This window comes from Pleurodeles waltl, chromosome 7 (assembly GCF_031143425.1).
Source record: "Pleurodeles waltl isolate 20211129_DDA chromosome 7, aPleWal1.hap1.20221129, whole genome shotgun sequence".
Lineage (NCBI taxonomy): Eukaryota > Metazoa > Chordata > Amphibia > Caudata > Salamandridae > Pleurodeles > Pleurodeles waltl.
The window spans coordinates 70077849-70092513 of NC_090446.1; the positions used below are offsets into that span (position 1 = coordinate 70077849).

The 14665-nt window shown below is 39.7% G+C and overlaps 1 protein-coding gene across 1 annotated transcript in view; it reads right to left on the reverse strand.

Annotated features, from left to right (window-relative positions):
* Positions 1–14665, reverse strand: part of LOC138246810 (alpha-2-macroglobulin-like protein 1) — a 184323-nt gene that overhangs the window by 91535 nt on the left and 78123 nt on the right. The window contains exons 15-18 of the mRNA XM_069201572.1: positions 13343–13460; positions 12521–12641; positions 5823–6048; positions 5068–5194 (exon numbers count right to left, since the gene is read on the reverse strand). Coding sequence (XP_069057673.1) covers positions 5068–5194; positions 5823–6048; positions 12521–12641; positions 13343–13460 — 592 coding nt within the window. The remainder of the gene's footprint in view (positions 1–5067; positions 5195–5822; positions 6049–12520; positions 12642–13342; positions 13461–14665) is intronic.

The following is a 14665-nucleotide window of genomic DNA, read 5'->3' on the forward strand; positions in this document are numbered from 1 at the left end:
TGATTGAAGATGCAGTAATAGACAAATCTCTTCATCTTGGCTGCATGGCTTGTAGTAAGCCTCATGTAATATGGTCATACACTCCGCAGGGAGGTTAGGTAGCCACACTCTAGGACCTCAGGTGCTATATGGTTAAGTTGAGTTGCTTGGGGCCTGGTTGCCTGATTTGCGCACCTTATGTGAGAAAGTCTGGCCACGATAGCTTCTCATGGGGACTGATGGACCTCTCAAGGAGCATTCAGTATGAGGGTTGTCTGGCCCAAGTTGGTACCACTAGTGTGAAGGTCAAGGACACCTCCCTAAAATTCCTCACTATGTGTGGGATGAGTGCAAGAGGTCTAAAAGTGTAGGCAAATATCCCTGACTAGTGTATCTATAGTGCATTGCCCACAGACTGTGGGGTTGGATACCTGGAGGAAAACCCTGGAAAAGCTGAGTTTTCTGGGGTGGAGATTAGGATAGTGATGAGAATGGTGGCTGGGGTTCCCCACCATTGGAAGTCCCTGTGGAAGTACAGACGGAGTTCCAAATCCTGGGCATGTTGATGAATCCTGCACCACATGTCCACAAAGTTGTTGTGCACCCTGGTAGGTGCTCCTCTAGAAGATGATCCTTGTAGCTGATTGCCCTGTGCCAGATTTCCTGCACTGATGCAGACAGCTGAAGGCAGTGGATGTCCCCATTTTTGCATGTAATATATAGCTTTCATGTTGTCTGTATTGATGAGGAGGTTGGTAGAAGTGTACAGAGCTCTTGAGGTAGGAGGGGCCTATGCTGTGTAGAGTGTTGTATATGTGTGTGAGGAGTTTGAACTCAGTTTGTTGGTGTATGGGGAGTGAGGAAAGTTGCTTGAGGTGTAAGGTGATATGGGTGCAGCGCGGTGGATGAGGATGAGTCTTGCTGTGGCGCTTTATATGGTTTGGAGACTGTTCAGGAGCAGTTTGGTGATTCCTGCTTAGAGTGTATTCCAATAGTCGAGTCTGCTGTTTATCAGGATCACTGTGACTATTTTCCTAGTATTCGCTGGTAGCCACTTGAATATTTTTGCAGCATTTTCAGGGTGTGGAAACAGGTGGAAGCCATTGTATTAATTTAAGGTGTCCTATCAAGTTTGTTGTCTAGGATACCCAAGTTCCTGGTGTAGGTGGTGGGGGTAGGTGTGAAGCCGAGGTCTGCTGGCCACCAGGTAGAAACCCAAACAGCGGTTTATCTTTCTGAAGATCTCCACTTCCGTTTTGTCTGAGTTGGTTCTCATCCTGGAACTCATCCTATCTTTGTCATGTAGTTGGTGAAGATAATTTTGTCGCAGGGGTTGTATCGGATAGTGATAATATCAGTTGTTTATCTAGGAGAGTACGTTGATACAATGCCATTGAATGAGGTTAGCCAGTGGGGCCATGTAGTTGTTAAATATGGTCGGACAGAGATAATTCTTGTGAGACTCCACAGAAGAGGTTCTTGGCTGCTGACGTATAAAGTGGCATGCTGACATTTTGCATTCTTCCCGTGAGAAAAGAGCAGATCCAGTTGAGGGATGGTGTTGGTGTGTGTTGAGGTAGTGGGTGAGTTGCTTGTTGATGGCTTTCTCCATAATTTGGATGGGTAAGGTAGTAGGGAGATCAGGCGATAGTTTGCTAGCTGGGTGGGGACTGCCAAAGGTTTCTTTAGAAGTGTATTGATCGCTGTGTGTTTCCAGGCCTCTGGGAATGTTGCAGTGGTGATGGAGGTACTCAAGATGTGGGTGAGTACTCTTCCGATTGTGGAGGTGCCCATATTGTCAATGTGATCTGGAGGTGCCCTTGGATGGTTGTCATGATGTTGGCTGGTTCTTCCATTGTGATTGCTTCCCAGGTGTTTAGGGTGGAGGCAAGGGTGCAGAGGTCCAGTTGAGGGTCAAAGTTCTAGATTATTTTGTTGCGGACACTTCTGAGAGATTGTCACAGAGTGCTTGCAAGAGGTTGATGCTGTTCATGGTGGAAGCTGGAGTTGGGAAATCTTTGATGATTGTGAAGATTTCTTTACAGCTATTGGAGCTGTTGTCACGGTTTACGTTGTCAGTGGGGTTGGGCTGGTTTATGCGCAGGTTGTGGGAGCAGTTAGATTCTGGAATGCTCTAGCTGTGTCTGGCTAGTCTGGAGGTGACAGGTTTTGTTTGATGAGGGATGTTGATTTGGAAGTGAACAATGTTGTAATCAGCCCACCATGAGAGGTGTGTTTGTGGTGAATTTGATGCCATTAAAGGTGGCAAATACAGTTTGAAGGTGTGCCTGAGTGTGTGGGTGTGATGATGTTTTGTTTCAGTCTGCAGTTTCTTAGGCTTTCAAAGAGTGTAAAAGAGTTGGGGTTTGTCCTGTATTTCAGGTGGAATTTTAGGTCTCAAAGTACCATGTGGGCTCCAGAGTTGATGGTAAGGGGGGAAGAGGGAGGACAAAATCTGCAATGTTGTCCGTGAAAGTGAATCATGGTCTGTTTGTTTGGTATACATGGATTCCGTTCAGGGTGAAAGTTGCTGAGGTTTTGAACTGTAGGTATTCTATGAAGGGGGTCGCTTTCTCTGTGGCTGTAGTGCAATTTATGTTTTTTTTAAAGTTTATTGCAATACTCCTCCTGGTTTGTGTTGGTGGTTCTGTTGTGCCATCTTGTGTCCAGCCAAGATGGATATCGCAATGTCATCTGTTGACTCAGCATTCCTCCACGTTTCCATAAAGAAGAGGAGGTCCAGGGATTTACTGTCGAGTATTTCCCAGATTTCCATGGTGAGTTTCCTGATTGAGTGGGTGTTGAGGTGCTGTTACCGATGCTGTGCAGTGGTCATCTGAGGAAGAAGGTCTAAGAAAGACCTGCTGAGCAAAATGTTGCTGTTGTTCCACCACTGCAGAAAGAACTGAGTGCTGGCCTTAATCACCACTAGATCTTTCCAGTAACCCTCGGCTTGTGACCATGCCTCACACATCACTGTTGAAACAGGTGTATCTGCATTCTGGTCTGCAGCAAAATTGTTGTGCAGTATGCAGTCATACCAAAGAACATCAATGCAGTTCTTATAGTTACCAGAAAAATCGGTGGCAGCTACTGGAATGACAACACCCTCTGTGTGTTGGGATATGCTTTTCCTTTACCAATGTTCAATATCGAGCCCAGAAAGAGCAGGGCTGGAGGTGAGACTTCTTTGCATTTATGGTGAACCCTAGGCTGCAACAAGGTTAGAACCACCTGGGTTTGGTCTTGTGTGATGGATGCTGGTGTTTACAGTGCAGAAAGCAGTATCTGCAGCATCACATGTGCAGTGGAAATTTGTGTTGGAAGCAATCTTTACCTAATTGATTAGTTCCTCACCCCTTTTCCTTATGACTCATGTAGGTGTTGTACCAGTGCCTCCATCTCCTCCCAGGGAAACCTGTTATACCATGAAAGAGAACCAACCAAATTAATGATAAACCACTGGGTGGTTGCACCAACTCCCACGTGCTTAGTAGCAGCATTGAGATGCTTGCTCTCTTTTTCCGGGGAAGTGGGGCATACTCTCCACTTGCCTTAGTTGAGGCCCACTTCCTTTCAGTACGTACTACCATGAGTCTGGTGGGACCTTGAGTCCGATGTAGAAAGGGTGACTGGGAAAAACCTTAAACAACTTCTTGACTCACAGGGTGACCACTCAGCCCTGATGTGGTATTTACAATTTTCAGGGTCTGACTTGCGCATACCCTGGAGCATATCCTAGACCATGGACACAAAGTGGATGATGCATTTGGTCTTGGAGAGGGTCTGCATGAAAAGTCACCGTCCTCCTGCAAGAATTCCATGTTGACTTTATGATGGTGGACCGGACTCTGGATGACGGCATGATATTAGGTGATTTCATCTGGCAGGGATGGCTTGGCCAAGAAAAGTTCTAAAACTGGACCTTGTGGGTGGGGGGGGAGGGGAAGGGGGGGTCAAGTTCTACTCATCCTGGGGAGCCCACAGATAGCGTGTTGAAAATGGCACACTGCAAGTGAGAATGAGCTAACAGAATTGCAGTTGCAACCATTTTAACACAATATCTTCTACAGACAACCAGAGTTTTTCAAGATTACAGTACTTCCAGACTCTGGATGTGATTTGATTCAGGTGATAAAGCTAGATAACTTTGGCTTTGAAGAATCAGAGAGTCTTGCTCCCCATTTAATGCTATTAATCAGATTTTTCCTCTAAATGATTCTAATCTATGTGCTAAACCAAGGTGCCTGTTCAGATGTTTTCCTTCAAATATTTTTCTGTCTGTGTTACATTTTGAGCTGAATTAAATTCCATTTGATAAAGAACAGACAATCATCTACCAGACATAGATTATCAGTACCATCCTTCCATGTGCCCATGACACTGCACACTAAGGACACCTGCAGCCAGTTCCGACAATCACCACTGTGCTTTGCATGGCGCTATGTCTCCATTTTGACACTGCTGTGAATGGTGGTGGTCTGGGCAACATAAATCAGTGGTATGTGCAGTCACCAATTTTTGGTGGTGTTAATGCTGCCTGATAAACCTCACAATGATGCATGGAGCAACAAGGGAAGAAGGGAGTTGGTGAAAGGGAAAGAGATTAATTATTAGGTGGAGAAAATTAAAATTATGAAGTAGGGGGATGAAAGACAGTGTTGATGAATTGGGCCAAATGGAGGAGCTAGGTCTGAGCAAAGTAGATTTAAAGTGTGTCAGCAGAGGCAATAGAATGACTATGGAGGATGAAGGGGATCAGGATGGAGGAAGTCAAAGGTGATAAGTATGGATTAGGGAAATAACATGGAGAGGGTGTGAATTAGAGAGGGAATGAAGGGAGGGAAAATATCTGCTTTCAAGGAACATCTGAGGAATTAGTAAAGAATTTAGCGAAGAGATGAAGGATGAATTTGAATGACAGAAACAAAGAACAATGATAAAGTAGGAAGCAGTAAGGAATGATGGAAGGAGGAAAGTAAAGGAACAAAGAAGAGAAAAAAGGAGGAACTTAAGAGGTGGGAGAATTGGGAAAAGGAATAAACAGCAGAAGAAAAGAAAGAACAGTGAAGTAAGAAGCAACATTACCCAGTCTCAACGGTGTGACTGACCAAGATACTGTCTTTTCTTCACTGGCACCAAGGCAGCCGGTGTACTCGCTTTCAGGATGGGCTTCCACCTTGAACTCCTCTGATTTCAAAAGCTGTATTTGAATCTTCAAGGGGACGTACACATCACATAAGACTTCACATTCTCTAGTTGCCCCCAATTGCTAAATCTCTTACTAAAAATCAGCTACATTACTAAATTTTTCTTCTTTCTGTTAAAATGATTTTTCCACAATATTTTATGTTTGTTCACTATCTGAAAACTGGCATATAGCTTTGTTTTGCTTTTAATTACAAGAGTTGATTAACTCCTGTTCAATGTGCAGAAAGTGGCCTGAGACTTCTCGGGATATGAGACAACATTGCCAAAGAGAAATCTACTGTTATTCAAAAAGTTTTAAAAACTAAACTGATTTTCCTAGAAAACACTGAAATGTATTCATAAAAAACAACTGGGAAGAAAGGAACTAAAGAAAAGGAGATTTGACACGGCTGACCTTGAAATATTATACATAGTCAACATTAACACCAATCAACAGATGTTGGTTAATAGTTCTGTCAGAAATGTTTGCTGCAACTCACAGTAATCTTTACTGAAGAATGCACATCAGTCTGCCTCATCCGCAATGAAATATTAGGTGCCATGTTTTGCACAAGAAAATATCTCTCAGTGAAATTCACATGAATGTATCAAGGCTTGATTACATTGCTCTGACCTACTCTCTAGGTACTCGCCTGGCTGGGCTCCTTCAAGTAGTTGAAGATGGTGGCCTGGAGGACAAAGGTTTCCCCCCGCACCACAGAGTTTGGCAATGAGAGATCCACGAAGAAAGGCTTGAAAGTCCTCAGCGTCACTGGAGAAGACATCCCAAAACCGATATCTGCCAGACAGAAGGTACCAGTAACCCAATCTGTGATGGTATCGGGGACGGTGACAGGGACTGTAGCTGTCCCAGACTCTCTAGAATGAGACAGGGGAAAGGTGCAATCAGAGGGATATCTGTGGAATGATGTGAAGAGCTGAGATAGATTATTATCAATCAATATTTCAAATGGATCAACAATAAGTAATTCTACATCAATCATAGTAGGAGCTAAATATCCCATAGTGATAGGAGCCTGTACAGCACATCATTTCAGGTCTTGAAGTACCAGGGTCCATAGAACTAAGGATACACCTTCACGTTGGATAACAGGAAGGACAGAGTTCCTGAGGTGAGAACAATGTCAGAGAATGGTCTTAACAAATACTTATCATCTTCCTTCTACTTAAGTGTGACAGTGATGTCAGCATGCAAGTGATAGTGGCAGGAAAGTCAGCCTCAAGGTAGGTTATTTACTTGAGGTACTCTTGTGGTCAAGACATGTGCACAAGAGTCAAAGACCCCACCAGTGCAAAGGTGAGAAGATGATTAATCCCTGCTGGCAGACCCCAAGTGCTTCACACTGGAAAGCCTACAAAGGGTCCACTGACAACAGCTCTCGTAAATGCCACTGGTAGTAGAAGAGACATTATACTCCCTTAGACATTGATAACATCATACAGTTGAGCGTTTCACCTATTGTTTGATCAATCTTAGGCCAAGGTTTGCTGATGACAGCCGAGAGACAGGGAAAGGAGTGTAAACTCTGAAAGTCCTACAATACTACTACTGCTACTACTAATAATAATAGTAATTTATGTGTTAGATATAACTCATACTATTTCAGAGCACTGTAAATACCAGGTATGACTATTTTCCAATTCATCCACCTTGGAACGCTCACAGGGTTGTAGTTCTTGCCAAACATGTGTCAGGAGCAAGCAGTTTCTCACTAAACCATCTCTATCTGATCTCTGTGCAAATAAACATGCTGAAGCCCCTTTCATAGACATATTTCCACGTGCCACAGGTCCCATATGAATGTATTTTAGTACAAATGGAGTCTTGGATGACAGACAATATAGCATGTTCATTTAGTGCCTAAATTGGTGCGTGTTCAGCTTTACCCGAGCTACCTGACTATGGTGCAGGATGTCAAAGAGCACCATTTGGCGAAAACTGTCTTCTCCTATGGCAAGCTCCATATTCTTTACCCACTCCTGCCAAACAGAAAACCACAAGATGATACCTTTGCATTTCTTTGTACTGATTCAAGAGGCACAGTAAGCAGGATTTGCATTATTAGGGAAGTATGAGCATCAATGGGTACTCTTTGATATCACTGAGGAGAACCATGGAAGGTGGGTGCCATGTTATTGCCAGCAACACTGTATGAGCACATGCTTACTGGCCCTCAAAACTAACACGGCTGGACACAGCATTCTGTTATGTCCTGATGGATCTGGATCAATGTTACAATATACTTCATGAATTTTCATCCAGGTCAGGCACCACTTCTCAAGCACAGCCAGATTTGAAATGCAAATTATTTCAGCGCAGTATTGCAGGGGCATGCACAGTGTGGTGGTTTACAGCCTAGATATTGGACATGTCATTATCACTAGATGGCATTACTCTACTTCCTCTTACGGCTTAAGGAACCACTGAAAGTCATCTTTAGAATAGGTTTAAATAATAAATATGTTGTGAGTGCCACTTATAGTTTAGGCATTTTCCTCTTCAGCATTCCCCTGGAACCTTACTCTGAAACTCTTGCCCTCTAACTATAGAGTTCGAAGCTGACTTCTGAAGATTCTGAAAAATCCTGAACACACACTGTTGAGGAAGGTCTACAGGCTCTGGCAGAACCAAAGCTCTGGTGCTGGGCGAACATGTTGGCCAAAAAGTGAAAATGCCCGAATCCACCGTTTTAGCTCTCACCTCTCAGACAGCTGTTAGCTGTCTGGTTATGAAAGACTGTTTGTGGGATAAACCAAGATCTTACGATGGGCTTACTGCCTGCCCACTACTTTCATTGGCTGGCTTTGTCTCTCTCATCTACTGCCTGCCCACTACTTTCATTGGCTGGCTTTGTCTCTCTCATTAGTCCCTCTTCTGGAGGATAGCCTCTTCATCATACTTTTGAGTGGCTGACATGCATCCTGTCACTGCTCACTTTCAGGGAACTTCTTTTTTATTTTTCTTAAATGAATCCATAAGAGTGCATATGTTTTTTAGGGCTTTCCCTTGCATGCTTCTCGCTGTGCCAAATACCAGACCGCCTTGTTCCATGTTGCTCTCTCCTTCCTGTGCTGCTTTCTCTCTCATGTACATCTCTTTTGCCAGTCCCTGTCGCCCACTCTCTACGTTGCTGTCGGTCTCGTGTGCTGCTTTTCCCTTCCTTCACCCACCAGGCTATATTTTTACTTTCACACTACCACGTCTTGTTACTTTACTTCCTCTCATCTAACTAGCATTTTATTGAAGCAACGGGCAGCTGCCCTTTGCTGCTGTGAACTCTACTACAAGATAAACACTTTTATGCACTTAAGTTTTTCTTATTTACTGATCTAAACGGTGTCCGCAACTTTACACTGGTCACCAAAAATAAAGAAAATGGTGCCTGTGGCAGTCTATGTGGAAGCATCCACAGTGACACATGTGTGCACGTACTGCATAGCGCTTGCACAAGCATATGTCTTAATGCATGCAAGGACCTACGGAGTGATGCAATCAGCAGTGGAACCTTTGCTTCTCTTTTGTGGTTTTGCTGAGGCTGCACAGCATCACAAAAAAAACAGTGGTGTGGCAAAATGGTCTACAAGATCCATTTGCTTTTTCAATAAATGTTTCTATTATGACCACTCAGGGGATTGTTGCTAAAAAACCATGCCACCATGCACTTCTCAGGAGAACTAGAAAAAGGACAGATTATTTTCTCAGGAACACAGGAAAAATGCTCATGTTCAGGCTAAACAGTTATATGTTACTATTTAGATATCAACAGTATTGACCAACAAATAACAGCACTTTCAGGATATCTCCTACCACTACCTCCAAAGGTAAGTATATAATAACTGTTCTTAACCCCACCCATACATACCTTAGGAGGTGAGTATAAATAGACTTACAAACTGAAATTATATACTTACTCAATAAAGCAGTGGAAGGCTGATGTAGTGGATGCAACATTTTTGACACCCGATCTACTGAATTTTATGTACTGTTCCCACTGCCCCTAAACCAATCAAAACTGGTCTCTGTGGTGAAAACCTTGGCTTCAGGAACCTCTTGTGTCTGCATGTTCATACTAACATGTTCTGTCCATGGCGGGATAAGCAGACAAGTAATCTTGCATCAGTTTGTGGATCGATAGATGTACGGACAGGCTACGCATGCTTTTTGTCAGGTGTAAGCTAAACTGAAGGAGGTGCTGGAAAGGCTGACCTGGAACTAGAAAAATAATTGTCCATCCCTACTCCGCTTCCTTATGCTGAAACTTCTAGCTACTATGCTGGTTCTGATGAGCTGCCCTGATCCTCTCACTTTCCCGCTTCCAAACCTACTCCTCCTTGCTTTGTAAAGAGTTCTGAATCGACTACCACAATATCATGTTCCCAAACTAATAAAGGAAATAAAAATATTGAAATAAAACATAGCTGACTGTAATATCATCCACAAAAAGGTAAAAAAAGGTTTATCAACTATATATACAGTTTTAAGTAGTAAATGTTAATTATAATATATAAAATTAATCTAAGTAAATAAATTCCACTATTTACTATTTTATATATATATATATGCATATATATATATATATATATATATATATTATACACACACACACACATACATATATAGTATGACATAATTAATGGAAATATTTATTTTACATTATATTGATGTGACATTTAATATTTCAAATGTGGTACTTTAAAAAGCATATATATTAATAAACACACAAATAAAAATTCATACACAAATAAAAAACATCAAAAATATAAACAATTTGATAACAAAATATATTCATTTGACCAACATAAAAAAATAGTCAAATCTGAAAGCAAAGAAAAACACATTTACTAAAAATAATTAAATATAAAATTAAACTTTCAAAAATAAAAAACTACAAACCAAAATCATTAAATATAAACAAATAATCACATAATATATATCCTATGGCACCAAAAGTAGGAAAAGTGATTAGGTTTACTATTCCAGCTCCAGTCTAAACAACAGTAGGGAAACTGTTAGATTTCATTGCGGGTAGATTTACTATTCCCGCTCCAATTGAAGCAACAGTAGAAAAAGTGTTGAATGTTGGAGGGGTTAGATTTATTATTTCCACTCCAGTCCAAGAAACAGTTAGGTAAATGTTAGATTTCAGAGGGATTACTTTTACTATTCCCACTCCAATCCAAGCAGCAGTAGAGAAAGTTTCCAGCTTCAAAAGGGTTACAAGTCCAATTAATTTACTAACAAAATGTAAACACTTCATATAAAACATTATTAAATTACAGTATTTTTAAATTACAGCATTCAGAAAATACATATATATATATATATATATATATTTTTTTTTTTTTTAACAAAAATAAAACATAAATTAAAAAAGACAGTAAACAAATAAAATACATATATTATTATCAACTTCCCTGACTACCAAAAACAACAAATTTAGGAAACCATTACTTATTTATATTAAATTAATACATAAAAAAAGCAAAAACAAATTTAAAAAAACAAAATCATTCTGCAAATAAAAATTTCACAATCACTTAACATTACATAAATTGAAAACTAATATAAAAATATACATAATTACCAATGAATAAGTTAAATATACAAACCAATTAACATAAAAATTATGATGTATTTATTATACTCCCAAACATACTACCTGCCACAAAATAGCACAGAATAAAAAAACAGAAGTGCCATAAACATATAAGAACTAAAATACATATTAAAGGAAATACAGCATGAAAAAATATCAGTAATTAATGAATTATGTATTTTCTGGATTATAATTAATACATAATATTTAACAAATAATTTAACAAATTAAAATCCATTTAATTTTATTTAACTTCACACCCTTTTCCTCTACCAACTCAACAACCCATAACTAAAATATAACTTAAATAAACCAAAACTATTTAACATTAATTTCAATTATTTAAAATTTGATTTACTTTCTACCATATATCCCTACAAGCCCCAAAAAGCGACTAAAGCTTAATTTACTATTGCTAATAATAAAACTCAAATTAAAATTAAAATTACAACTTTAAATTCAAAATAATATAACAAGAAACAATTTATATAATTATTCAATTAAAAAAGTACTCAACAATAAAAAAACGAATTAGCAGCAATTAAAACAGTTTTAATTTAAATACTTTTCCACTCTATGCCCTTGCAAAACCAACAGCTCAGGACAACATTATAAATGAGTAATAATAATTAAAAAAATACTAAGGGCCAGATTACGAAAATGCAAATTTGGCATTATTTAAATAGCAACTTCATAGAAATCGCTATTTAAGAAATGCAAAATGCAATGTACTAAGATACTGATTTCCTAATAGCTATTCCTACAAAGTAGAAATCACTATTAATAAATCACTACTAAAAAATCCCATTGCATTTGAGTCAATGGGCCAGTTTTGCATTTCCTAAATAGTGATTTCTTATTAGGAAATCACTATTAAGGAAATGCAAAAGCAAGGATGGCAATTGGCAAAAGGCCCCCCTTGGTGCACCTGAAAAATAGGGGTGAACCTGTAGAGCACACATATGCCTAAGGGTCATGTGTGTGCTCTATTGCAATTTAAAAAGAAAAAGAAAAAAATTGAGTGCTTTTTTGAAATTACACCTGGATACCATAGACTTCAAGTAGATGGTAATTGCATCTCCTAAATGCCCAAGTTGCATTTAGGAAATGCATGGTGCATCAGAAAAGGAATCGCAAATAGGAAATCCTTAGTTGCGATTTCCTTGCTGGAAATCGCAAATTGCGATTCCTACAGGGTAGAAATCACAATTTGCGATTCCTTAAAGGGGATTTGTACATATGAAAAGCCGAGTTTGTATTTTTCAACGGCCCAAATTAGCAATTCTGACCGTTAAGAAATGCAAATTGGCTTCATACGTCGGGCCCTAAATCACTTAAAATTACAAACTGCATTTTATAAATTTAATAACAATTATGCCAACAATTGTAACACATAAAAAGGAATGTAATGACAAACACATCAAAATCATTTAAAAAAACATATTTTTCACAACTATATTACTGAAAACGATATTACATATAACAATATTCTTAAAAACAATATTATTTACCAAATGAAATATTCATAACAATATTCTATACCCAGATATTTTTGCAACACAATATTTTTTCTGATATTTATGTGCCACAATATTTTAAACTCAATGTAACACAAAGACTGGACAGTGGACAATGACGCAATAATTGATTCCAACTTAAGCAACAGGCCAGTCACTGTGAATCAAGAACATAAAATATCATCAAGAGATTCTACTAAAGTAAAGACAACATACCCAACTGCGATCAGGTCCCAGATCCAGTCCTCCGGGAAATGCTTCCGGACCTGCTTTTCCACCTTCGGTTGAGAGTCTGGTGGAACATTGGCCTGCAGAGGTGCAGATTCTGGCATGGATTCTAAGAGAAAACAAAGACGACGATGACTGAACAGAAGACAGTGATGCTTCCCTCAATGAACCACCTGATAGACCTGCAGCATGAGATTTAGGAAGGGGATCAAGAGCGTGCAATAAATATCTCTTGCTGAACTTCCCAGTGAGGGTTTAACAACATGTTTGGTATGAAATGGGGTGGGGAAAAAAACCTGTTAATGAGAATAGAAAGTGCCTCTCATCCTCTCATTATCTCTATCCCTGCCGTACTCTGCCTCTCTCTACGTGTCACTCTTGCTGTCTCACACTTCTTGTCTCTCTCCTTTCTCTTGCCCCCTCTCTACACTTTTGTTCTATTTTCTATCCTAACATATATCATTTACTCCCCTTTCTATTTTCTTCCTCCCTTCTCTACCTCTCTCCCCTCTCTATCTGCGTAGTAAAATTACAGCAAAACAGACATCATATATTGACGGAGGTAAGTATGGAGCACAAAACCTAACTCAAATAAAATGTACAGTAAAAATTAATACATTGAACAGACAGTATTGAAAGTGCAAATGACACAGACTGTGTGAAGTTAACTATATAGGAATGTGGTAAAATGTCAGAAATATCAGTAGAGGGTGGGCCCTGGGCTGTCCATGCTGCCACCCACCAGCAGTGTAGTGGGTTGAGGTATAGCTGCAGAGAGCAGCAAACATTGCCAAAGCTAATAGGACTCACCTTTAAAAGGCAAATGCCGTCTTATTGGATTTGCCAGTGCTTGTTTGCACTGGTAAGCCCCCATCACAGCTGATGCGTGCTTTCGAAGCACCATTTCAACATAACTTAATGCCCCGTGCTGGACACAGCAACCATTTTGGATTGTAAGAACAGCATTCAAAAACAGCCACCATTATAAAACTTTCATTTTGGCATTTTTAGTTTGAGCACGAAAGCGCTTTGACCTGTTGTAAGTCTTGTGGGCTTTTAACGAAGCCCACCGCATGCCCATCACTTTCACTCATTCATGAGCTTGCCTTTCAAAAATCCTCTATCATTGGTAAATGCTTTACATTTGTCCCGCCTTGCGGGGGGTTTGTTACCGCCTTGGACACTGACCCTGTTATATGGATAATTGCACTTTTGCCGATACGTTTGACTGTGAGAGAACCTCTTTTTCCTTTTGTGTCTCTCCATCGCACTCATGCTCATGGCGGCTGTGGCTCTTTGTTTCTGTCTAGAGCAATATCCAGTTAATATCATTGTTCACTCCTTTTATTGCAAATGTACTAAAATGATTCTTGTGTACTGTTAGTTGTGTATAGGTCTTTTTATTACAGGAAACGAGTCTAAAGTTTGTAAGAATAAAGTGTATACAGCCGTCATGTCAGACCATGCTGTGTAATGCAGACATAAACACAGTTTCGAGATGGAGACCTTGTACAGTTTGAGTAGAAGATTTAAGTCTGTTAAGTTGTCTTTACTACATGCAACAGGGGTATGGCCGTATTAATATGGAGACTATTAAAATGCTCATCTCTGCAAAATACTTATTTCTTAAAATAGGTAGGATATTTATTTAAAACATATCTCTTCCTGTTTGATTCAAAAGCAAGGGAGCGTTTTAAACAACATCTGGTTTGCCATGGAAACTTCCGCTGCTAAGGCGTATTTCACAGGGTCTCAAACTTAGCTAGATAAAAGTAAAGTACTTGCCATGAGCACCATGTGTTTTTGACAGAATTGAGTCTGTATTGGGAAGTGATGGTTCAGCATAATGAACTTTATGACGGACACCATAATGTCATTTATGGAAAACGGCTGGTGGATTCCACACACTCTAGAATGGAATGTTTTAAATTATCTAATGGGTGGCTTGGCTAAATTATTGTTTGATGGTAAGTGAGATAAAAATAGTTTTTTTTTGTTAATCTAAAAAAGGGTCCAGGGCTGGTGACTTAATGCGTCCCAGTGAAACATGCAAGTGGCAAAACAAAGCAAACAGACATTAGGGCCTTCAGGATTAAAGTTGCACAAGTATTTTAGGAAAAAGGTAATAATGTT